The 27449-nt window shown below is 38.7% G+C and overlaps 1 protein-coding gene across 1 annotated transcript in view; it reads left to right on the top strand.

The window, feature by feature from the left end:
- Positions 1-267: 267 nt before the first annotated feature.
- Positions 268-27449, top strand: part of zgc:66427 (uncharacterized protein LOC406256 homolog) — a 58986-nt gene continuing 31804 nt past the window's right edge. The window contains exon 1 of the mRNA XM_028793584.2: positions 268-794. Coding sequence (XP_028649417.1) covers positions 338-794 — 457 coding nt within the window. The 5' untranslated portion in view covers positions 268-337. The remainder of the gene's footprint in view (positions 795-27449) is intronic.

Consider the following 27449-nt stretch of genomic DNA (forward strand, 5'->3'; position numbering starts at 1 on the left):
AGTGAACCGAATAACATTTTATTAAGAAGAGTTAATTAAGAGCTAAACAGTGTAGTTTGTTTTTTAAATGATATCTATCTATCATGACATTGTCTCTTTATTTCTCCTATCCATCTATCATCCGCCTATGCCAGGAGGTAGAAGCTATCTATATGAGTCCTTTACCTTTAAAAAACACGTGGGGCATTTTTAAAACAACTTCTTTCCGAGAGGCGATTGGCAGAGAAAGTTTCTCAGTTTCTGACGTCAATCCAGAAGCGAACAAAGCGCACTTCTCTACTTCCTCAAGTGCAGTTGTAGCCTAAGTGTGTATGTTGTAGCGTGCTTGTTCACAGATATGGGAGCTAAGTCTAGCCGCGCACAGACAAATACAATTTTTGAGAAAAATAAAGTAAGATTGCACCATCACAGAAGGGCAGGAAGATGCAGACCTCATAGTTTCGACAATCTGGCCATTTGTGACAGCGTTTTAGAAGGAGTAAATGAACCGAGTCGGTCTGGGGAGAGCATCGCAGACGTACGAACAGAGCGTGACAGTGGATCGAATCAGCCGAGCACGTTTACATCAGATGTACAGCAGCATCGGCTTGGAGACAACAATAACCTCCTTTCTGTAACTAATGGAGCAAGCGGCACTGATACAGTGGGACTGTCCGATGGACTGCAGTTTTCAGATGGAATTGTGCCCTTACGGATTCAAAGAGGTTCAACTCGAAATAGGGGATCCCAGAACCGCCCTGTTTCGGAGCCGGTGGTGGGGGTGTTGAGGATTACTAACAGGCATTTAAACTGCGGTAAGTGCTCATCTGTGTCTGTGACGTTGTCTTGCTGGACGGAACTAGCAAGAAAGGAAATTAAAAAAAAACAAAACTGAAGTGCCTTGGCTATTGTTGGAAGTATGCTCGGTGATGGGTTCAGCATGTGTGTTTATGTATTGTTAACTCGACGACTGGATACAGCTTAACCATAATAGCGTTCCGTTTGGCCTGAAGTTAAAATATATCGGTTTTGGTGTTCTTGTTTTCCTGTTGGGTTTGTTGGTAGCACATTACGGAAAAGCAAGTTCTTAATCGTACAAGCACGTCTGCCTTGAAGATGCTGAAACCGCAATTGTGGTGTTCTCATATATGCTGTGCCTCTTTGTATCTCAGCCTACGGTTAGACTTTTGTGCTCCCACGCGCATTTTGCAAGATAACCGCAAGTTTAAAGTGACTTGGATGATGCCATCCAGTATTCGAGTATGTACCAAAATGTGTGCGATGTATATACAGTATAACAACTTGAATTTGCCTTTGTTCAGTTAGTTACGTCAAGTATGTTGATGGTAATCAAAGATTTCACACTTCTGCAAAGACGATAGAGAAGTGTGAAAAAAGTATTGATGAATGTTGTTTTTTTTTTGTTTTTTTTAAACCTGCTCCTCAACCTGAAAATGTTTGAGTGAGGGCTGTCGGAATAAGTCAACATTTCGGATGTTAAGTACTCTGAAATATCCAGTAAGAAACCAGTCCTGGACGGGATTCATGGCTGTAATGTGAGCATTCCAGATACTGGTTGAGTGAAGTGTATGAGTGTGTTTCATTATACACAATACTCTTGGGATGGCACATATTAAAAAGTATTTTATGATTTTGAGGTTGTGTTTAAATTATATGACTAATTAATACTCCATTTACTACTGCTTTGTTCAGACCTTCTCATTTTAATTAATCAAGTCAAGCGATCTGATTGGCGTAGTAACAAGAATTTTTATTTGGTTGTATGGGTTTATAAATAACAAGATAAAAGCATATTTCGTTTCTTTAAATATTTAGTTGGTGATGGTTTTAATGGAGCTAAATGAATTACAGTTGTGTCATGAGGAAACCCCTCCGCTTTCCCGTAACCGTTTCCTGTGCATAAAATGGAATCCACTGGGCCCAGTTGTGTTGTACTTTGTCTTGTTTCAGTTGAGACTTCGTCTTCACTTTTCTGATATTAGACTGTGAAATCCCCCTCCCTAAATCCCTAGCTTTAATTTTCATTCTGTTCTTGTTTCATTCTTTATCAACTATGTGTTTCTTTTTCAAGCATCCTTACCAATGGTCACATATAAATAGAATAATATAGCAAACTATCAGCAACTGACTTTGGGTGTATACCGTACTTGAGAGAGGTTTTGAAACCCGTAAAACTTTCTAAATTCTTGCATTAAATGCTCTTAAAATACAGTCTGATCTTTTTGTAAAGATATTAGTTGAGGTAAAGATTATCTGATTAACCAAAAAGTGCTCTCAATTAGTCAGTTATTTTAGTCATTTTCCAACCCGCTTTATCCTATAAGACAGGGTCACGGGGGTCTGCTGGAGCCAATCCCAGCCAGCATAGGGCGCAAGGCGGGAACAAATCCTGGGCTGGGCACCAGCCCACCGCAGGACACACACACACACATCAAGGACAATTTAGGATCGCTAATGCACCTAACCTGCATGTCTTTGGACTGTGGGAGGATATACCCACGCAGACACAATGAGAACATGCAAACTCCACGCAGGGAGGACCCTTACTGCTCTCAATTATACTTACAGTAGCCTTGAATGCATTTAATAAAGATTTGGCAAACAATGGAAAATGTGTGTGAACCCTCAGATGTAGTAAACAATGTAACCTCCTTTAGCAACCAAACACTTCTTGGTATGTTGATTAAACATAGTCAGTATTTAGGAGGTATTTGGGCTTTGCCCGCTTTCTGTTTCTAGAATGTCTTGCCACTTCAATAGGAGTTTGGGCAGAACTCATACTTGATCATTCAAAAGTATTATTATTTATTTAAAAACACTTTGATCATGTTTTTTTTCTGCGACCATTATTTTGCTGTATTATCCATCTTATTTTAAGTTTCTGTCATAACAGCTGAAAGCAGCGCTCAACCCCATAGTCTCCCAAGACACAAGCTTCACATCAGGGGTCCTCATATTCTCCTGCAGAGTTTGATAATACAGTTTAGAATTCACTGTTCCTCTGGTAATTACAAACTGTCCTGGAGGGTTGAGGAACTCCACATCATGGTGCTGTCTCCAGTATGGTTCATAGCTGGGTTGAGCCTTTAATGTTGGTGTGTGGTGTTTGTTTTCTCCAAGCCTCAGTGTCTTTACGTCAGCCAAATTCAACTTCTGTCCCATCTATCTGGATCATTGGTTCTGTAGTGTTGTGGTGGGACATCCAGATGTGGATTAGCTGGCTTGAGAAGAGCAAGATGTTTAGTGCAGTGTAGTGATTAACTTTATAGTAGCTTCCCTCAATTTTTCACAGACCTTAACAAATGCAAGTGATTCCTGTATATCCTTGATTGTCACACCATTTTCAAATAATGGTTCTTTAATGGCACTGTGTTGTTTTTCATGGAACAATTCCTTGACAAGGACGCATTGGACATTGAATTGGTTCCTTATCTTTTCTTAAATCAGAAAATCTTTAATTTATTGTATACCTAGCAGAATGCTGACGAGTCGAGAAGACCGGAGCCTATCTTTTGTTACAGCAAGAAACTTTAAAAATCAGTAACTTATTGGTATTTCACAAATCTTATCATCTGTTATGGCTCTAAATAAAGAGAGATTCTTTTCGGAACCTTCATCTGGATTATTCTTTTGGGAAACAAAAATTGTTCCCTCATGATATTACAATGAAAGAACCACTTTGGCACCTTTTATGGTTGTGTTTCATCCAATTGAGCAAAATTGTGAGTTTCTGCAGTGATGTTAGTAGGACACCAACCACCTCTTAGCAAAAGTAGTGACTATACAGATTTCTCCTCTGTTTTTGTGTTATCTGCCTGATAGTAAGCTAATGGTAGCCCAGGCCTTTGACAATTTTTTTTAAGCTTTATAAAAATGGATATCTCTTCTGAAGAATTTGAATATCTGGATTTGACCATATTATCTCCCAAAAGATCTTTGTCCTTACAGGAAATGCACACCAAATACAAAGGCTGAAAATTATCTCATTTGATTGGAAGACCTGATTATTCTGGTTCTTTATGTTAACATTCTTTTCCTATACCTCACATTGAATATTCAAACAATATGTCAAAATATCCATGTACAATTTTGAGAATACATTCTGTTTGGACAGCCCTTATCATTGCTTACATATGTTCTTCTCCTCTACTGAGGGCTATTCAGGGAACGTCAACAGTTTCGCAAAACGGTTTTGTCACAATGGTTGGATTTAGAAATGGATGGGTACGTTATTTTTTGCTGCCCTTTTTATGATTTTTGGATGTGTGTGTGTTTACTCGTATATGGGCGCATAAAGTGTAAGTTTAGATTGTGATCGCGATTAACTTTTCCGGTGAAGTGTGAAAAGTGCGAGCACAGGTAATTGAGTTGAATGTTCAAGCTGGAGGGTCATTTCACGTTTATCATCGACTTTAAAATTCAAACACTAGCTAGCAGTGTATTCTCTTCAAACGCTTAGCCGCTCCCATTTAAAAAAAAAAAAAAAAACAGAAGAAGAAGAAGAACTTAGCTGAAGAGCTGCGTGTCTGGTTATCTAAAGCCAAGCCGCTTGTGTATTGCGAGCAGCGCTTGTGAGTGTCGCCTCGCCCACATCCTGATTGGTATCGCTGAGCAGAGCGCAGAAAGACGCTTTGTTGGCTGAGCCTCGGGCGCTGCGCAGCGGAGGGGCTGTGGTGCCATCTGTGCCGAGTAGCGTCTCTCCCGGGGCAGTTAGAATTGAATTACGCTACTGTTGGGTTTTGGAAAAGATCGTCCAAACAAACTTTTGCTTGACGCATTTTGTTGCTTCGTTTTTGTGTTGTCTCACTTTATACTGGAACTCGACATTAAGAAGACCTTAACCAAGGACACACGCATAACGCTCAAAGCAACCAGATTACAATACTTATTTAGCCTATACAAGGTAGTTCGAATATAGATAGTGCCATAAAGGCTAAACGTCTTAAAGCAGTTAAAAGTACATTAGCAGTATTATCGGGATCACGAACTGAAATTGGCGAATACACGGAATTGTGGATGATCAAGACTGTCGTCTGTACGGGAGAAACTGTAAACAATTATAGTGTTCATTGTTTGATTTGCACCCTCCTGAAGAATCATTTTAAAGTTAATTCCTGTAATAAATGCTGCTGTAATGCCAGATGAGGATTCGTATCGACGTGTTAGTACAAGCCAAAAACTTGCAACAGAAAACATTTCGGTCTTCTAAAGAAATGTTATGAGTAAAGTGAAATGCATCACTTAAGAAGTAAAAAGAAACGCCTGTCATTTGAATAATAGAATAAAAAGAGACGAGCAATTAAAAACGTGTAATATCAATACTTTGCAGCACTTGGACCCTTGGCTCAGTTTTTCTCTGGGGTGCCGTCCATGGCGTGTTTGCCTGTTTTTCCCTGTCTTTGTTATTTCGCCTCCAGTTTCCTCCTTAGATGCCAAACGCATCCAGTTATTTTGATTTTGGACTCTGAAATGTCTCGGAGTCCGTGATTGTGTATCAGCATGCCATGGGATGGACCACGAGTTGGTCCTAATTTTGGGCGTCTTGCTGCTGTGTTTGCTTCCAGTATGTAGTGACCTCCTACTACAGCGTTTCTCAGCTTTTAAGTATTTGCGACCCGAGTTTTCATAAGAGTTTAAATCTCGCCCCCCTAACGTTTTTTTGAAAGGAGACCCCTAATACCAATTTGTTCTTTTTAAATTAATGATATATCATAGATGCATATTTCATTATACCTACTTAACTTTTATCGACATTTATCTAACTCTAATATTTATTTTTCTAGTATCAGAGTGTAGTTTAAGTTAATTTGTTTTGGTTTCAATAGATGTATTTTTCATATTTTCGATTCTTGTTCTCTTTTTTCACATCTTCGCGCTCCCTTTCAGAACCACTGTCCTGGGGGAAAAAAAAGCATGATCAGAGCAATACAAGATACAGTTTTTAATTTTTCATTTTTTTTATAGTAAAGAGGTACTCAATTTTATAATGTGATGCATTACATAAACAGTGTTTCACTTGATTTTGTCACAGTGATAGTATCCTAATCTAATTACTGACTGGAGCATTGTTTTTTATTTATTTATTTATTTATTTTAACACATTTGCCTGCTGTTGCTGGATTTGAGTGAGTTTCCTATGAGGTCTCTGGTTTCCTGTCACAGACAGTACATGTGATGTCTGCCATCTGTAAATCAGCCCCATGGTCGTGTACCCTGTCCAGAGAGAGTCCTATATGTCTGGGATAGGCTGTTGCTTTGTGGGATTCTCATCAGGGGAATGTAACTGAGACAAAGGATGGAGGAGTCTATAAATACATTTTGATTTATTGATTTTTTTCTTTCTTTGAATGCTTCACATATCTTAATGCATAGTCTATTTCCATCTAACCCCAAGTAAAAGTCGGTCGGTGTTATCAAAGACTGCAGTGCTATTTAGATGATCTAAACGCATGGTGGTTGGGTCAAGGTTGAGTCCCTTTCTTTTGGAGCTATGTGCTACCATTGTCCACTGTTCCACAGCTTTATGCACTGTCATTTTTGTTTTTAATAGAAATCCGGAAGAGAGCATTTACTATTTAATTTCAGAGGATGAAGCGCAAAGGGGGATGATCTTAGACAGACTTTTTAGTCTTTAAAATAAAAGTGCCACAGTGATTCTTCAGAGTGATGCCATAGGGCATGGTTTCTTAAACTATGAGCTCTGTGGGTCGCTGCCTTTTTGGTCACGCCAGATCGTGACTCACCATTGTATTCAATGGGAAAGGGTCTCATAAGGTTTGCAGTGTGTCTCATGATGGTTTGCTACAGGTAGCTTAAGCAATCAATATTGCTCTGCTGTGATATTTGGCAAAAGGAATACCCTCCCCCAAAGATCTGATGGCCCTCAGAACTGGGACTCTGTGACACTAAGAAGGCCAAGATTGGGTCACTTGAAAAAATGTTTAAGAAACTGTGCTATAGGGCAGCCATGTTTGGTTCCCAAAAGAACCATCCACATGGCGCTTCCTGAAAGAGCCTTTCTTTATTTAGATCTGCAACATAAATAATCAGTATACATAATTAAAAGATTTTTGAAATACAAACGGGTTACTTATTTTGAAAGGATTATGCTGCCTACAATAACAATGCTATGTTCGTGGTTTTTTCATGTCTCGGTGTCCTGCTAGTTAGCCTACTATACAATAAAGATTTCTGTTTTCTCCACATATGACAAACCTTTTCAAAGCACAAAGAACTAATTTCATTTGCAAAGAATGCTTCCGAGTATGAAATATCTCTCTTAAGCAATGGTTCTGTAAGAAACCCCACATCCAGTAAAGTGTCATTGAAGAACCATTTATTTTTAAAAAGTGTACTTACTGGTCATATGTGATACACGGTAGATTCAGAAAGTACTCGGGCCCTTCAAACTGAAACCCCTCATTCAAATAAGAATCCACTGTATACATTCTGATATTGGCTATTTCTGAATGTTTATGGCACATACAGTAAAATGTAAGAGGAGATCATTCAGGCCATCAAGCTTGTTTCATTAGGTAATGCCCAGGTTGTCTCAGTATCTCATCCAGATACCTTTTTACAGTTTGAAAAGACTTCTGCTTTCACTATGCTGCTTGATTCTTTGTTCTGCATCCCTGTGACCTTTCGTGTGAACGCTTCAGTCTTGAAAGAATTCTAAGTACGTATACTGATAGGTCTGTTTAATTGCCTCTGTTGAGAACTTTGAAGATCTGGATTAGTCCTTCTACAATTGACTAAAAGAGGTTTATTTCCAATGTGCTGTCAGAGTAGGACATGCCCTTCAGCCCAGGGATGTACTTGATTGCTTTTGTCTGGCCAGCTTGTAGAGCTGCTGCGTTTGATTTGTAATGTGGTGACCAGAACTACTTACAGGACTACAGATACAGTCCCATTAGTAGGAATACATATAACATCTCCTGATTTTACATTTAACACATTTTATAATATAATCTAATATTGTATTTGCCTTTTTAATTGTATCTGCACAGTACCCAGATGATGAGAGTGGTTTGTCAACTTAAGCCCCGAAATTAGAAGCTGCTTTCTATAGGTCAATGTTGCCCATTCTTTTAATTAATGCTGTTATGTTTATAATATAGCCCTTCATTTTTTTTTTTTCTCATAAAATTTCTTTTTCACTTTTTTTTTGCTAACTTTTTATTGTATGTTGTTTCTACAATTTTAATGTCATCTACAAATTTTACTAGTTTCCATCCATCCATCCATCCATTTTCCAACCCGCTGAATCCGAACACAGGGTCACAGGGGTTTGCTGGAGCCAATCCCAACCAACACAGGGCACAAGGCAGGAACCAATCCCGGGCAGGGTGCCAACCCACTGCAGGACACACGCACACACTAGGGCCAATTGAGAATCACCAATCCACCTAACCTGCATGTCTTTGGACTGTGGGAGGAAACCCATGCAGACACGGGGAGAACATGCAAACTCTACACAGGAAGTGAACCCGGGTCTGCTAACTGCAAGGCAGCAGCACTACCACTGCGCCACCATGCCGCCCATATCAGAATTAATGTCTTCAATATAACTTAAGCCCTTCTCACACTACACCAATTTTCCCATGATTTCCAGTAATAGGCTTTCATTTACATAATATCGGAGAGTTGGGGACTGTCATGGCGTACTCGTCTGGCCACCAGTCATGTAGCTGGACATCTCCAGTGACTCGGTGAATCCAGTCTAAAACTCTCTACCCAACAAAGTCAAGCAGGATTGATTTTTGTCTGAAGTTATTGTGGTGGGCTCATATGTGTGCAAGAGCTGACAACCAACAAGCAACTCACCTGGAACTACAGTTCCTAAAATGTGGCCACAAGGAAATGATGGAAGCTAGTGTTTTCAACAGTGCTAACAGAAAAGATACTCATCTCTGTCTGACATCTCACATTTGTCATGTTTGAAAGGGCTGGGGGGATGGGGTGGGGGCCGAGGGTCAGAGATTGTAGCTGAACGTGCCATACCAGGAATAGTCATACAGACATCAGTGTTGTCAGGCAGCACGTTCTTGACTGCTAGAATGCTGCGGGCTCATGATATTTTGGAAATTTAAAACTGTGCTGAGAAGTTGTGAGAGAGTTTTGCAATCAGTCATTACCTGTGATTTCTAGTCAATTAATCTGAGTTCTTCCAGGCAACAAGATCTAGCAACTGCAGTCGTGAAGTTTCATAGACTTTCTGACTAGAAATTATGCAATGCTTTGACAACTTTAGAGAAAGTAACATTCAAAGCACAGACTCCTGAGAGACCACACTGATGACCTTATCCCATTCTCCTTTTATCTTTACTTTTTGTCTCTGACTTGAGTTACCAAGTTAAAATCCATTTTTAAGTTATCTTTGATACCAGTGGCTTCTAGCTTCAAAATTAATCAACTGTATCAAAGGCTGTTGGAAAGTCTACGCAAATGATGTCATATGCTTTGATTTCTATGTTTTTTTTCATTGATACCTCTGGGTTTCTCTTTCTTTTAACTGTGAATGTTATTTAGATGTTGGTGTTTAAACATTTTCAATCTCTTTGTTTTAAATCCCTTCATCATGGAAGGTGGATTAGCTGATTGAAAGACCAAGGTTATCTCATCTCTCATGTGATAGGGCTGGAGGAGGATGTCACAGAAAAAGTGTATGGATAGGGACTGGTGATGTCTCAATAGAAGACCCTTAATTGATTTTGGGGTGTCATTTTCTTTGAAGAATCCTTTCACAGTGTCTATGAAAGCATCTTGTAAATAGATTCATTATCAAATTATCATTTGCTCCTTAATAGATAGAACTTTATTTGTCTACAGGGAAAAATTTGGAGATTTCTGTTGTGTTTATCTTCTTGTCTCCAGTAAAACTGGGATGAATTGTGTCAGAAGACCTGATGTTATTGTTCAAGGCACTAAACCCATTACTGCATTGTTATCATTCAGAAATGGATTTTCCTGTAAGTTACACAACTATTAACCAAATGTTTAAGACTTCCTCATCTAGTCACATGTTGTTCATTTGTCTTTAACACTTTACATTTGGCTTCAGAACAATTATGATAGCCTGGTGAGTTGTTAGGTGAAAACTCGTCATTCAGGTTAGATTACAATACCATAAGAATTTACGTCTTAGTGTGGTATCTGTTTGGACATGTACTGCCTTACCAGTCAGATATACCATATGCACAGTAAAAATATTTCTGCTTCTTAGTAACTCAGTTTTCCATATTAAAATATTTTGGAGGTTTTAAATAAATATAATGTTATTAACACCCCACTCCTCAAGCAATGCCTGAGGCATTTTTGTTTTACTTGCTACAAAGGGACTTGCTTTGCCATCTTTGTCTGTAAACTTAATTAATTTACATTGTTTTCTGAACCTGCTTTTTCTGTTACTGAGTTTTATGGAGCTGGTTTATGTAGTAGCAGTAGTTTGTATAAGAATGGAACTAGCACTGGATGAGATGTCAGCCCTCTTTAGGACACAAACCCACACTCAATCATATCGGGTCAGACAATTAAAAACATTTGGGGTACTGGAAGTGAAAATAAAACACTTGCACAAAGAAAAGGAATCAAATCTAAGCAGAGATGGAGTGTAAAGTGAATCCTGGTTCCTCAAACTTTGAGAGGGAAGTGCTGTCCTTTTAAGTATAATTTATGATTTTAGTTTAAGTGTTAAATATTGAACAGCTATTGTTGTAAGCAGCATAGCTGGTTCATTTACTCTCTGGGGTGTTTCCTCTGTGGAGTTTTCTGATCCTTGCTGTTTATGCATTGTGTTTCTTTATATACTCCAGGATTGTCCCGTATCCTAAGGACATGCGTTCAGATTGACCCCAAATTAAACTGATGTTGGTGTGTTATGTGATAAACTTCAACCTTTAATGGGGTTGTTTCCTACACTAGTGCTGTAAGATAGGGAGGTGGTTTGTTTTTAGATAGTCTGTCTTTCTTTCCTTCCTTCCTTCCCTCATTCCTCCCTTCCTTCCATTTCTAACATAACAGCGTGGATAATCTAACTCAGAATTGTGGTGCACCCTATACCAGCTGAACTGGGTGCAGGGCAGGATCCAGCCTTGGACAAGATGCCAGTCTCTTGCAGGACTCCCTAACACATACTCACAATCCCACTTACACTTGTACTGTATAAGGGGACCTTATTTTATTCTATCTGTTTATATATCAATTATTTTAGTTCATCCAATCATTTTGAAGCAGAAACCTTGTCAAGCTTTCAGAAGAAACTGGATGACTGTAGTCCAGACTTGACAAGACCAAATCCTGGACCAGGAGTTGTGCTACATTGTCTGTCAGATATAGTTTGATCTTAAAGATGTTGTAATCAGGTTGGGGGGGGGATTGCCATGTCTTGTTTTACTCTTATAAGTTCTTTCTCCAGAACACAAAAACACATTGATGGCTATTAATTCCTCCTATCTCCCTTCATGTTGGAGATAGGAGGAATTAATAGAAGCCAGTCTGACTTCCTTTGTACAGAGGGTTTTCTATCCACTGCAACTGATGTGCTCCGTTTCTCATTTTTTTCCGATTAGCTAGCTTTGCACTTGCCACCTATTTTTTTAATATTGTATTTATATTTGCCTTTTATTTGCTGCAATGTTAATCACTCTCTGAATTAAGTCGGTTTTCTTTCAAATGGAGTCACAAGTGTGTGAAATAAGTCACTGCAGTGCTTAGTCAGTGCAATGCTTAAGCTGTACATTTTGAAGGGCCATTTATTACAAATGATTAACCTCTTCCACAGAAAAAAGAAGACAATTCAAAAGTGATGTTGGTTTCATGTGACTATGAATTGGGAATGCTTGTCTGAGTCACCTTCAACAAATGATTCAAAGTGGCTTAGAGCCGAGTATTGTTTTCTGTTGGTGTCACCGAGTTTGCAATTAGTCTGCCATGTAACTTTTTAAGAATAATTTGTGTGGAATTTTTAGTTAATATATAATATTTTACAATTTATTACAAGTGTACAGAAAAGCCAAGCAAAATGACACCTTTTATTGGCTAACTAGAAAGATTACAATATGCAAGCTTTCGAGGCAACTCAGGCCCCTTCTTCAGGCAAGATTACAAGTGTACATATACATAAAGCCATAACAGAATAAATTATTATACATAGGGAAAATGAGTGAATGTAATTTAAAGCTGAAAGCTCAAGATGTCTCTGCTTCATCTTGGATGAGCTACCAAAGTAATTTTCCAAGGTTAGAATGAGATAATTGAGTAACAAATTCCCCTCTTAATGATGCGATGTTCAAAATAATGGGAGAATTGGCATGACTCAGAAATTACTGGTGGCTTTAATTGATTGGATGAGATGATACATTTCTGCATATTGAAAGTCAGATAATATGATGTCTGCAGTAGGCTAGCGCCCTGCCCGGGGTTTGTTTTCTGCCTTGCGCCCTGTGTTGGCTGGGATTGGCTCCAGCAGACCCCCGTGACCCTGTAGTTAGAATATAGCGGGTTGGATAATGGATGGATGGATAATATGATGTATTAGATGAGGTAATGGTAATTAGAAAAAGTATAAAAGAGGAAAGAAGATGAATTGTTTTATTGATCGCTTACTCCATGGACTGAGACATTTGTGCATAACTCTTCAAATAAAGCAATGATCTGCATTCTCATCTGGGCTCCGTGACTGTCTTCTTTGAAGACAGAGGAAAGTTTTTTTTCCACAACATCTGCTGAAGAGAAAATAATTAGTAAAAAATGTTACTGAATTAATTAAAATTGTTCAAAAACCAAGAACTTTTTTTATTGGAGCTCTTTTATAGTTGTGGCAGAGTGACCTACCCAGAAAGACTCGGCTTATCTTCCTTTGGTTGACCTCATTCTATAGCTGTTTATACATTGAGGTGGCAATGCAGGCAATGTCTGTAAAATTTGGGGCTGGCCAGTTTTTGGTGTTTTGTGCATGCAGCCTTGTGACTGGGATTAAGAGTTAAATGTACTTAGAGAGATATTTTCACATATAAACTATTGCTAAAAGTATAAAGCTATGTAAAGAAAAGCTTTTGGCTTTTTTTTTTTTTGGGAGACTTTTTCCATGGGGATATGGGGATAGATGGATAGATTTTTGTACAGGTAAAACTGAGTGTGACTTTATGGAAATTTAAAAGCCCAAATTTGCTTAACAAATCCGTAAAAGTGTATGGTAATTATGGTAATGAAAAAGCAGGGATTCTATGTAGGAAGTGTGGTCCAATGACTTTTTCACTTAATTAATTTGTTAGAAAAATATAGGAAATGTCAAGTGAATGACTTTCCAAGTGGTAGCTAGCTGTAGAATTTGTTTTCCAAATTCATGAAGTTTTGACGTTGACCACCCTGACCTCCTCTAGAAATTGAATTCTTTCTTTATTTTAGATTTGGAGCAATGAACAATTAATTTCCTTTGCTTTTTTCTTTTTTCTTTTACAAAAAGAGAACAAAAAAAGAAGATATATATATATATATATATATATATATGTGTAACATAGGTCTGTGGGGCGGGTCCCCCAAGGGGGGCGCGAAGATGTGAAAAAAATTAACAAGAATCAAAAATATGAAAAATACATCTATTGAAACCAAAACAAATGAACTTAAACTACATTCTGATACTAGAAAAATAAATATAGAGTTAGATAAGGGTAGAGTGGTGGCTCTGAGGCTAAGGATCTGTGCTGGTATCCAGAAGGTTGCCGGTTCGAATCCCCATCACTGCCAAAAGAGATCCTACTCTGCTGGGCCCTTGAGCAAGACCCTTAACCTGGAATTGCTCCAGGGGCGCTGTACAATGCCTGACCTTGTGCTCTGACCCCAAGGGGTATGCAAAAACTAACAAATTCCTAATACAAGAAATTGTATAAGGTGAAATAAAGAACAAAAAAAAATGTCAATAAAAGTAAAGTAGGTATAATAAAATATTCATCTATGATATATCATTGATTAAGAACAAATTAGTATTAGTGGGCTCCTTTCAAAAAAACGTTAGGGGGAGCGCGATTAACACTATTAAAGGTTGAGAAACGCTGACATGGGTAATGATTTTAATAGTGTGAGTCCTAAAGATGTTCTGTCTTGGCATAGATTCTGTCTGGAATTGTATTACAAGGATACTATATCATTTGTTGTTTTGGTTATAGTATTTGGAAATTCTCTTATGGTCATCATTCCACAGTTACACCTACCTGGTGTTGTCTTTCTCTCAGACTTCCAATGCCAGTATTGCTTGAGTCATTATTGCTTGTGAAGTCTCAGCATGTTGAGCAAACTTAACTACCAGCCCTCTTGCAAAACTGTACAAATTTCTTCTTTGAGCTATGATGTGTAATTTGATTTGCCAATCATTTCAGCTCATGACTGTATCCATACTGTGATGCTATTTGTCTAATTATATCAATGACTTGTATATAAGCACTTGTGTGTTTTATTTGTAACCTATATTTATTCAAATCTCCATTTTTAATATTTCAGTCTCCTCTATGTACAAATTAAAATTATCAGTTTCTAAATTTGATACATGGATGTCACAATTGTTTCAAAGTTCTTGAACTACAAGTGTTAAGAATCCAATTAGATTCTGGTGAACACTTCTGATCCATCTTGATTATATTCTCATTATATGACAATCTTCAGAAGATACTTGTGATCTGCAGTTCACTTTGGGGTGCTTGCTGCATGTTTATTGTTATTTGTTTTCATTACTTTACGATGAGCTGAATCTTGTTAAACTATACAAAGGTGACAGTAACATAAGAAGATAACATTCTTAAACTTACTAGGATCGGATCTGCCCCAAGCATCTTCAGGTGTAAGGCAGGACCTGAACCTGAAGAGGGTGACAGTCCATCGCAAGGCTTGCTCATGCACTCGCCCACCATACGGCCCATTTTGAGTCACAGATTAGTCTAATTCTTAACATGCACATGTTTGGGAATGTCAGAGGAAAAATTTTAGCACCACGAGAGAAACCCATAAAGACAAACTATGCAAGCTGTGAGGTTCAGACGCAGGGACCCGGAGTACTAATTACATTGACACTGTGCTTCCCAAGTTATGCCCCATATTTACGCCCAGTCTTTATACCTATTCTGGTTTCTTCTCCAATATGATTTGTGCCAGGGCAGCGATATTACTGGCTTTTGGAATCCTGTAGTCAATAAGCATGTCTAATAAAATTGTCTCATATAGTTTTCTTTTCTTCTTGTTTCTTAGTTTGTGTAAGATGTTGTACAGGGGGAAACTCCAACAGGTTTTATTGTTTGCTTCTGGGTTTTTTTTATTTATTTGTTTGTATTTTTGTTGTCATGGGTGTGCTTGACTCTGGTAGCAGCTCTGTGTTTGTTTGTATAGGTGAACAGCTTTTGATTGTCTGATTTGGTTCAAGGAGGGAGGTCACTGTCTTGTGGGCATGTCCATCCCTTTCAGGTTTCCACCACTAATTAGTGTGTATTAGTTGCATGGTTTGTTGAGTAACACTCAGATTTTTATTCTGTTGTGATGTCTCAAATTTGGACCTGACAGCTTGGCCCTGTGTTTAGGTTCAAAGTAGTTCATTCTAATTGGTAATTTTTTTGTAAGCTGAAAATCAGCTTGGGTTTGTGAAAGGTTTTATGCTGCTTTTGAGGTTGTAGTATATTTTTTATTTTTTGCTGTAACAATGATTAATGTAAAATTAGGTTTATACAATATTTCATCAGAGCTTGTGCCTCCAGCAGTTTGTCTTTTCAAAATGTTTAAAAATAAAACTACAACAGGCATAATCCCTTGGCGTGATGCAGAGCTTTTATAGGGCATACTCACACATACTTCAAAGTATTTATTTAGAGTTAACAATTTATTCATATTCTATATTAGGCAGGTAACTTTACCCAAGATGACTTACAACATCATAACTGTTTATAATTTTCCCCATTTATTGTTTAGGTGAAATTAGATACAGAGCATCACAAACTACGAAAGAAGCAGGGACTGAACTTGGCAAACATGGTTTAAATTCCAGCACCCAAACTAATGTATCTTGCTCATCTTTGAGATATAAGGTGAACAGAACACCTTAAGGATTTTGACATGACATTGCAGAGAGCTTAAAAACTGTGAACTCTACAGATTCCTAGAGCTACATGCTGAGGACCCATGGAGATTCAATGAGAAGTTGTAGGTAACAGCAATATCAGTGGAGAGCACATGAAGACATTGGAGAACAAGCGAACTCCACAAAAGTGGCACCAGAGCCAAAAATTGAACCATCCATTCACACCAGGGTAGAGTAAACAATCAAATTAACATCTGTGAAATATGAATGGAAACCAGAGTACAAATATAAACTCCACAGTCTGTGACATCAGCCAGGAAAGAACAGTTAGCCTGGAGTTTTGTGGCTGTTTAACCCAAACAATGTTCCATTATCCTGCATTAAAATGTTTTCCATGACAAATAGAGAAGAAGAGAGCACATTAGCTCTGAAACCCTTGTAAGGTGTGTTACATAAGAAATGTGACATGCGAGAGGACACCATTGAGTCCTTCAGTCTCATTTGTTTAACTAATAGCTATGCTGTTCTAATATCTCAATCAGAAACTTCTTCAAGGTTCTTAAGGTTACTGCTTTATCTTCGTGACTTGGTAGTTTGCTTGAATGCAAATATAATGGAGGTTCAGCATCCAAAATATTTTTGTTTCTTAACTTTTATTTTTCAGTGGAGGATTAACCTTTTTTTGAATCTGCTAAAGGAAAACCTTCTTTAGATTTTTTTTTTTGATGTGCTGTTCCATGCCATGAGAAGGTATTTACTCCTCACCTGAATTTTTTTCACGTTTATTTTCATGTACTTATTAGGGTGAACTATTGTTGAATGTAGGAGATTGTCTGAAGATGCCACATTGTGCTGCTTGATTCATTAGTCTGGTCTGCAAGCTCCAAGTGAAATTCACTTAATTAAATTATTAGAGTAATTTGTCTATATAATTTGGATAACAGTCAGGCCTGACTTAAGTCATATCAATCCGGTATAAATCTGAGTAAGGCTGGCCATTCCTGTTGTTGGTGATTTCTCAGCACAAAGGTCCAGGACACACAGTTTTGGCCTCATTCTAATGGTCAGGCACAATGGCGGTAATGCAGGACTTTGGGTAGCTTTGCTGCATGAACACATGTATGATGCGTCAAAAAATCTGCTCCAAATCAGATTTTTGGCCATCCATTGATGAGCTGAACATGAAACTTTGATGAATTATGCTTTAAGGCAACGGTCTTAAATGCATAAGCAAGTTTACCTCAAACGCAGAAAATAAAGGATTTGATGTTGGTGGTGTTTATCTCCGCTAAGGTGGCATAACATGTTATTGCATAACAAATTTGAATGCATAAATCAAACAAGTACTAAATGATTCTGTTAACTGCAAACTCTTTAATACAAGCATTTGGTTGAATATGTAATTATTCACTGAGAATAGGCATATACAGTAGCACAAAATAACTGGATTGGGAGCATATATTTTCCATGGGCACTGGGTGAATTCTTTTTAAAAAAAAATCAGGGTCATATTATTATACTGGCTTTAGTGGATAAATGACAGAAACTAATGAATGAATGGGATAAAAAAAAACCACCCTTGTTTAGTATTTAGGTGGCATGGCTGGTTTGTGAGTGGTATTGCCACATTACAGCCCTTGTGCACTCATGTCATTCTAGCGTGGGGTAACTTTGGTTTGAAGTTTTGAAAGAGTTTCCTCTGGATTAAATGACACGACAATTGTTTAAGGCTAGTTTTGGGCTCCTGGAATGACTTTGTATCCTCTTCAAGACTGACTTCTTCTTTGCAAAGGAACGGTACTGTTTTACCATTTTATCTTCTTTCAGAACAGGATAGCAGAGTGGCATAGTAGTTGGTAATGCCAGCCTCACAGTTGCTGAGAGTTAGATCTGAATCCTGGACCTCAGTTCTCTCTGTGCAGAGTATGCCTATATATTTTTGTTTTCTTTGAGTCCTCAGACTTCCAGAATTCTTTGCAGAGATGTGCAGCATAACATACATTCATTAGCCGTGGAAAATATGACAACCTAGTGGGAAATGTTGTATGAACACCTTTCCAAGTGCTAGCTCCCAGGGGGAAAATTAAAAGTTTTTTTTTTTTTACCCAATTTTGTCAGCCTGTGATATAATGTTGACATCGTAACTTATTTAAATATATAAAATGAAAAAAAATATATAATCCTTTCAGCAAGAAATGGCATTTGGTAAACAAGGTACCCTTGAAGTGATTCTGTATTTGCAGAAAAAAAAGTAAACAAACAAAAAAGTCAGCCAACTCTTTGTTACTACTTGTGTTGCTTAGCTAGAAAATCAATAGTGGCCTCATGCTTTTCAAAGATCTCTTACTGGAAATTAGATGAATATAAATAGAGTAAACTTTGAAAAGGCGATGTCCCAATTGTTAACTTAGAAAGTCACAATAGCACATTATCATTTATCAGAGCATTTGGGTGGTTTGTGACTTCCCCCATTGGTGTGGTACACGTACTCTGTGATGATTGATGATCCTGCTCAGGGTTTGTTCCTGCTTTGCATTTAATGTTTCTGAGATGATCTCAGGTTCCATCAAAGGGTAGGTGGATACTTTTGGAGTATCAATCAGCTTCATTTCTCAAGTCCCATCACAGTACACAACCTTTCCAGCACCCCCTACAACCTCCCCCAGTTACAGTCCTCATTTAAATAACCTTAGGGAGTCGTGGACAGTTACAGCTGTAAATTGCTAGTCATATATTGGAACATCCTGTTTTTTTGAAGGAGTGTTCTAGGCCCTATTCTCACTTTCAGACTCTTTTTATTACATAGTTCTGTGCCTGTATTTATCATGTGTCTTAGAGAAGCATGGATCTAACTGGATCAAAAATCTCAGAGTGATGCAAATTTGCTCTAGTCCTTAGGATTAGGAGTAAAGGCACTTTATTAATTTTCCTAAGTTAGGAAACAAGGATCTCTGTATCAACACACAGATGGTCTTGGGTGCAAACTGTATATTATATAGCTGGCAAATTACCCCTAAGATAGGTAGGGCTGGATTGGTACAGATTGGTTGGATTGTCAGGTACACTGTGCGCTGCATTCCACAAACCCCCAGAATATATGTGTTGAACTTTAAAACTCTGGGAAGGTTAAAGAAGGCTGGCACAGACTCCTGGGGCATTGGATAAATAGAACCATGTAGGAGGTAAGGCGGGATCATGGAGAGAGGTATGTAATGCCACAGTGGAGTTCAAGAGTGAATTTCAGTAACAGTGCAGGAATAGCCGTGGGTATTTTCAGTATAACTGTTACTTTATGAGGCATTTCTCGTTTGCGATAACAGCAGGAAGGCAGTTCTTCTGGAAGTATGGCTGTGAATCATTCATTGTTAAATAAACGTGCCTGTTGTCGTGTGTATGTCTTGGTCTTTCCATCTCGGTCTTCATTACAGTATTATTCATAATGTTGCAAAGTGGCAATAATTACATACAGCTTAGCTGAATATCCTACCTTATTATGCTTTTTTCTTCTACATTGATGATTATTATTATCATCTTTGTGGTTATGACTCAGCATTACTATCTGAAAACTACAAAACGTCATAAAGAATGTTAATTTGTGGCAAGGGCTGTTTCAGAATTTTTCTATCATTCATTCACAGATGTGGCTTCATGCTCATTGTTGGTACTAGGTCTACAATGCTTCACAAACATGTCCTATTCAGAGGCAGGGCAAATGTTTATCATAGTGTGCCTTTTAGTGAAGTTCTTGTGAGTAATTCTGAGAAACTTGACAACAGAATGTCCCAAATCCCCACTATAGCCATTGTACGTTTACACCTACCAACCTGTCACAAAAAGATACAATTGTCTCTAGCTCCATTGTCCATTTTTTAATATCTAGGATCCTAGGAGAAAAGAGAGAATACCAAACCAAGAAGAAGAGAAGGATTACACTTTTATTATTGCTTAATATATTAACTTGAAAGTCCTGAATGTTCCCAAAACACAATGCAAATATGAGTGCAACAAAATAATACCACTACAACTTGGATGAGTAGCAGTTCATCTTGCTAGGAGTCTAGAGTACCACATGGATCTTTACCATTGTAAACTGTGTAGTCTCTGATATGGCATGGTCTCTGGATATATGGACTGAAAGAGATTATGGGACATCTGTATTAGCCTGGTTTTATACTGGTCTTCTCCTTTCTTGATGTACCTCTTGTTCCATTGGAACATCATAGAGTAGGGACAACTCGTCTGTCATTAGTTCAGGCCTCATGACTTTCCTATTTACTCATGAATTATGACTTTGAAACATCTATCAACTCATTTTTCCCTGTAGCCCTTGGTCTAGGCCAGGGGTGGGCAGATACAGTCCTGGATGGCCACAGTGGCTGCAGGTTTTTGCTCCAACCCAATTGCTTAATTAGAAGCATTTATTGCTCAAGTAACACTTCAGCTTCACTTTCGTGGTCTCGCTCGTTAAGATTTTGAACCCTTATTGCTTATTTTAGTCTTAAACAGCTGTTGTCTAGGTTAATTAGCAATAACATGCAAATGACAAAAGAGACCAGCATTTCTCCATTTAGCTTGTTTTCATTTACACCTGTGTGTATTTATCACGCACTATTTGGTTTAATTAAATACTTGGAAGGAAACTGAAAAGAAAAAAGTGAAGCACTGAGAATTACTCATCTGTTTTGGACTTCAAATTATTTGTATATTATCCTTAGAAAGGAAAATAAATCTAGGATATGAGAATGACCTGACATGGCAGAGTTAAAGCACTAGCAAGCCATGCAATTAAATAATTGACAAGGATTGGTTTTTAATTAAACAACTGGGTTGGAGCAAAAACCTGCAACCACTGTGGCCCTCCAGGACTGAATCTGCCCACCCATGGTCTAGGCCAAACGTGTTGTTTGTAAAATAAGAAAGCAAACCACATTATTGATCTGTCACATCCCCAACGACTCTGTTATAGTGTGTTGTGGCTATCCATGGCAAAATTAGAAAAGTTTGGTTTTCTGGTAGGTCATAGGGTTTGGCTCTCTGGTAGGTCATAGGGTTCAGCTCCTATGTGGGCAAGAGTTGACAACTTATGTAAGCTCAGGCAGATGTAAAATGTATACAGTCTACGTCCAAAAAATGTGGTGTCTTCTGGGTTTTATGACATACCCTCTTCTTTATTTTTCTTATAACAGAAGAAACCACTGACAACAGCACCAGCAGTTACTTCTTGGTTGCCCTCCCATATTGTTAGAATTGATGCACTGTGCTAAAGTACACTAATTCCCTTGTGCTCCAGGTTGACTGATTGCCAAAATGTGTCAAACATGCGATACTTTCACAGCTCAGTAGTAAATACAAAAATGTGAAAGAGGTCTAAGAAGTCACAAAGGTGTCAAAGTCCAATCTGAAATCTTCTATCTTGCATTCATTAAGTATGAAATTCTTTCACAGGACTCCAACTTGTGTAGTGCAACTCTGATCTTGGGGGCTTACTTTGAATCAGAAGAGGGTGTTGAACATGCAGTCTTCTGATTTGTAGTCCATTGTTTTAACAACTATGCTACTGCTGCCTGCTAATGCTATGTTCACATGTTCTGGGACTATTCAGAGCTCCAAAGTGTGATGTTTCATCTTCTTAGTCCGACTGTAAACCCACATGAAAACAATGAACTATTTGGAAAAACTCAACTTGATATGCAAAATAAAGCAATTAAAGTTAAATGGCATTTTTATGGAAATAAAGAGCATATTAAAATCTATTAAATGTGTGTCACTTTGCTCCAAATGCAATTCAACCCAAAAATGGCCTTTCTAGCTGACCTGGTTATGTTTTATTTAATTTAACCGACTAAGGTGAAAGTTCAGCATTACATTACAACTCGGAGAAATCGGATGGCTTTCTTTCATCATATTTTCCGACTTGAGTTCGTAGAGCATTCACGTGGTCTTTCTGACTTGGAAACCCATATTTGCAGTCTCTTTGAGGACACTTGAGTGACAGCCGTAAAAGTAGCAGAACTATTGTAAAGACAAAAAGGGGTGGGGGTGATATTTCTAATAGATAGATACTTTATTAATCCCCAAGGGGAAATTCACATACTCCAGCAGCAGCATACTGATAAAAAAAAAAAAAAAAAAAAAAAATTAAATTAAAGAGTGATAACAATGTGGGCATAACAGACAGTAACTTTGTATAATGTTAACGTTTACCCCAGAGTGGAATTGAAGAGTCTCATATTGTGGGGGAGAAACAATCTCCTTAGTCTATCATTGAAGCTGCTCCTCTGTCTGGAGATGATACTGTTCAGTGGATGCAGTGGATTCTCCATGATTGACAGGAGTGTGCTCAGTGCCCGTTGCTCTGCCACAGATGTCAAACTGTCCAGCTTCACACCTACAATAGAGCCTGCCTTCCTCACCAGTTTGTCCAGGTGTGAGGCGTCCCTCTTCTTTATGCTGCCTCCCCAGCACACCACCGCGTAAAAGAGGGCGCTCGCCACAACCGTCTGATAGAACATCTGCAGCATCTTATTGCAGATGTTGAAGGACACCAGCCTTCTCAGGAAGTACAGTCGGTTCTGTCCTCTCTTGCAATGAGCATCAGTATTGGCAGTCCAGTTCAATTTATCATCCAGCTGCACTCCCAGATATTTATAGGTCTGATGATCACGGGATCCATGAGGGGCCTGGGTCTCCTAAAATTCACCACCAGCTCCTTGGTTTTGCTGGTGTTCAGTTGTAGGTGGTTTGAGTCACATCATTTAACAGTCTTTGATTAGGTTCCTATACACCTCGTCCTGCTCACTCCTGATGCAGCCCACGATAGCAGTGTTATCAGCGAACTTTTGCATGTGGCAGGACTCCTAGTTGTATTGGAAGTCCGATGTATATAGGCTGAACAGGACCGGAGAAAGTAGTCCACTGCGGCGCTCCTGTGCTGCTGACCACAATGTCAGACCTGCAGTTCCCGAGACGCACATACTGAGGTCTCTCTGTAAGATAGTCTACAATCCATGCCACCAGGTATGAATCTACTCCCATCTCTGTCAACTTGTCCCTGAGGAGCAGAGGTTGGATGGTGTTGAAGGCGCTAGAGAAGTCCAGAAACATAATTCTTACAGCACCACTGCCTCTGTCCAAGTGGGAGAGGGATCGGTGTAGCAGAGTGTTTCCCAAACTCAGTCCTGGTGAACCCCTGTGGCTGCAGGTTTTTGTTCCAACCAGCTTCTGTTTTTAATTGAACTCCTGGGCTAATTAAGTGAACTGATATTTCCCAAGTTCTGTGTTTAGGGAACAATATAGAAATTAGAAAATTAAGTTTTCTAAAAAAAAAAAAAATTTATTAAAATGTACCAAGCAGTAATATAGGAATAATGTATTTTTTTTTCTTTAACAGTATTTTCATCTTGATTTTCATTCTACTTTTCTAGGTGTTCAAATTGTTTAATCGATCCATTATTTACTAATTAGTGGGTCTGACTCTAAAGTAGTTTCTACCTTTGATTATTCAGTGTTGTTTGCCTGGGTGTCTGATCTGCTCGTTTTAAATTGTCATTATTAAGATACAAGGAAGAAGGAAAAACTGCACAGAGAAAGGACAAAGTATAACGAAATCAACAAAAAAGTTAAGCATTTAAATCTATAGCAAAAGCAGAAATATTTCTAAATGTCTTATAAATGTAAAAACTATGCTGCTATGCTTTTCTGAATGTCGATTAAAAGAAGAAAAAAACGGCTAATTAAATGAGCTCAGTGTTATCAGGTGTTGTCAATGATTAGGAATCCGGTTGGAACAAAAACCTGCAGCCACAGGGGTTCACCAGGATCGAGTTTGGGAAACACTGGTGTAGCCTATAGATGATGGCATCCTCCGCTCCCACCTTCTCCTGGTATGCGAACTGCAGAGGGTCGAGGGCGTGGCGGACCTGTGGCCACAGGTGGTGAAGCAGTAGCCTATATAGCCTTCTAATGTTTTAAAGAGGGCCCCTTTGTTTTATAAAATGCTTTTATAGGCTGAATAGCATCATCACTTTGGGTTTTTATACGTATGTAGTTTTTCCATTATATTTATTTTCTACAATCACTAGACTAATTGATGTGGCCAAGCCCATAAAGCCAGTTAGTGGTGGAAATTGAACCCAGTAGCCTTGTCATTTGTAATCATCAGTAGGCTTCACTGCTTGATTAATTTTTATTAGCAGATTATTTTTGGCCATTTCAAGAACAATGAGTAAATATCTTGCCTTCATAAGTGTTCATGTAAATAAACAAAGTGGAAAAATTCTTTATTTGTAAAGGTTTAAGTACACTCACATAACACCTTCTCCCCAGATTTTTCCAAAGGATCTGTTTTTTCCATAGCTTTGTGGTTTTAAATTGGTACTGACTTTACTGCTTAAATATTTATGACCTTAATGTTAATACACTCGATCAGGCTCCGTTTCGGCCAAGATCTCCACACTCTCACACATGCTGGGACGGGAATTTACTGGCAGAGCTTAACAGTGAAGTGTCTTCTATTGTTAATAAAATGCCTGGGGTGGAAGATGGGGAGGGGGGGGGTGCACTGCAGCTTTTTCTGGTTTTGTTCAATGGAAACTTTATTCCCCCCTTTAGCCTTATTCCAAAACTCATTTTCTCAGCTGGTTGGCCTACCTTCCAGTAAATATTATTGACCTCAAAGGAAACTCCAGAGGGAGAAAGAAGTGACCTAAAATAGCTGACATCTGCCATCATTCATACTTGGTTATTTTGGGATTTGTGCACTAATAATGCAAACTTGCTTTTATTAGCCGAATATACAACAGTATTGAGGTTAGAATTTTTTTTTTATTTTGTAAGCCAGCACCAATCCCCCCCCCCCCCCCCCCCCTTCCCAAACAAAGTGTGTGTATTCCAGCAAAATCTTTTTATTTTCAGTTAATTCTTCACCTATCCATACTTTTATTTCTAAACAGTTTGTACGGGGATGATTTAAATGAAACAAAGGGTATGCTTAGAGCTGCAGGGTTAATGACCCCTCCACCTTCTCTTACTTCTTCATGTCTCCTAATGGCACATAAGACTCGGACATGACATCACCATTTCTCTTTGTTTTGGGCTGTCTTCCATGTAGTTCTCCAAATGAATCCTGCAGTCTTCAGCTATTCCTCCATAGTGCATTTCCATGTTTTTCTCAGTCTTTACCTAGTTTCTTTTCCTTTCAGTGTCCAAGTCAGTATTACTTGTGCTGAGTATCCAGAATGCATTAGGTACACCTGTCCCAGGCACCTCCATCGCAGTTTCTTCATTATGGTTGTCATGTTTTCCAATTTGGTGGTATCATGGAGTCTCATTAGATATTGTGGCTGGTCACTGGATTTTCACGATTCATTTTAGGCAATTTTTATGAAAACTGCCTGTCTGTTTGTCTGTGTTCTGTTGCCAACATTCTGAGCCACACATGAGGACAGAAAGGAAATTGCTCTGATAAATTCTTAGCTTGGAGTTTCTTCAGCAGATGGATGAATACCATGGAAGTCAAATTCTTGCAAAGGCTGCAGTGGCTTTTCCAAGGCATGTCGTACTGTCTTCTTCAATTTCCCCCCTGAAGGTTTTGATATTATCCAGGTAGCAGAACTGGTTAACATTCTCTATTAACAGTAAATGTTTGCACTGCAGTGCCGTTGGTCATAATTTTAGTTTTAGTAGTGTTGATGTTGAGTTTGAAGGACTTGGTAAACTGCTGTAGACCAGTTTGTGACCCAATTTTTCCTCTTTTGTGTCTTTGAGACCTATAATCTCCACCGACAGTAATCAGGGGCAGTCCCCTTGGAGAATCAATTCCACAGGTCATAGTGGAGCAAACCATATGTGATCCTTTCCCTTTGTGTACAATTCTCAATCACGACTCTGCGTGACCCAAATTTGGACACACTTGGTGTCCCTTAGTTTAATAACCTATGCTCCACACTGATTTTTTTTTGGTATGTGTTCAGATGCGTGGGAGATCAGAACAAGCTCATCTGCAGAGTCTGTTATCTAGTGAAATAAATATTCATTTTGTGATGCTGAGCAGTTGTCATCCTCATCACTCAATCAATGACAAGGATGAAAAGAAAGCAAATATGACACAATCTTGTAATCTTGTTGTACAAGGATGGGGGGGGGGGGGGGGGGGGGGGTACTTGCCCTGGGGCCCAAGATGGTCTATGAAAAAATGTATTGTTTTTGCAACACCACCCTCGGTAACAATATTGGCAAGAGTGGTAGCAAATAATGAATGGGGCTACTGAAGGCAGGGAACACATAATGACTTGAACCTAGTGAGCCATTCTGTAAAACGAATCTCTGCTTCTAGTGTGTCACTGCCAGCCGTAAAACCAAAGTAGCCACTTAAATCAGTATGGTCTTATTTATTTCATAGTGGCTCCCCGGGTGGACCTTAAACAGACAGCTGTCTGAAGTACACACTGATTTACTAAGAAAGACTGAGCAGTCTTGTAGTCATGTCTGAATGGTAGCTTGTGCATCAAATATTTTGTGTTTAATTTTGCAGATGTCATCGAATACGTTCTGTGGTAGATTCTAAAAATATTAGTGGAGTCAGATAGAATTTGTTATTTATTATATTTTTTCCATGATGTTAAAAAGATGTTTTGTTGTATTTTTTGCAGTGTTAGAAATGATATATTCGTTTCATATAAAAAGGAAGACTGCAAGGTTGAGTTTAGGGAGGAGGTGAGACAGGCACTGGGTGGCAGTGAAGAGTTACCAGACAGCTGGGAAACTACAGCAGATGTAGTAAGGGTGACAGCAAGAAGGGTGCTTGGTGTGACATCTGGAAAAAGGAAGGAGGAAAAGGAAACCTGGTGGTGGAATGGGGGAGTACAGGAGGGTATACAGAGGAAGAGGATGGCAAAGAAGAAGTGGGATAGAGAGATGCAGAAAGTAAACGAGTACAAGGAGATAAGGTGCAAGGGGAAGAGAGAGGTGGAGAAGGCTAAGCAAAAGACGTATGATGAGTTGTATGAGAGGTTGGATACTGAGGACCGATTGGCTAGACAGAGGGACCAAGCTGGGAAAGATTTGCAGCAGGTTAGGGTGATAAAGGATAAAGATGGAAATATACTCACAAGCGAGGAGAGTGTGTTGAGCAGATGGAAAGAGTACTTTGAGAGGTTGATGAATGAAGAGAACGAGAGAGAGAAGAGATTGATGTGGAGATAGTGAATCAGGAAGTGCAACAGATTAGCAAAGAGGAAGTAAGGATAGCTATGAAGATGATGAAGAATGGAAAGGCCTTTGGTCCAGATGACATTGGAGTTTTTAACCAGATTGTTTAATTGAATCTTGGAAAGTGAGAGGATGCCTGAGGAGTGGAGAAGTGTACTGGTACCGATATTTAAGAATAAGGGGG

This window comes from Erpetoichthys calabaricus, chromosome 2 (assembly GCF_900747795.2).
Source record: "Erpetoichthys calabaricus chromosome 2, fErpCal1.3, whole genome shotgun sequence".
NCBI lineage: Eukaryota > Metazoa > Chordata > Cladistia > Polypteriformes > Polypteridae > Erpetoichthys > Erpetoichthys calabaricus.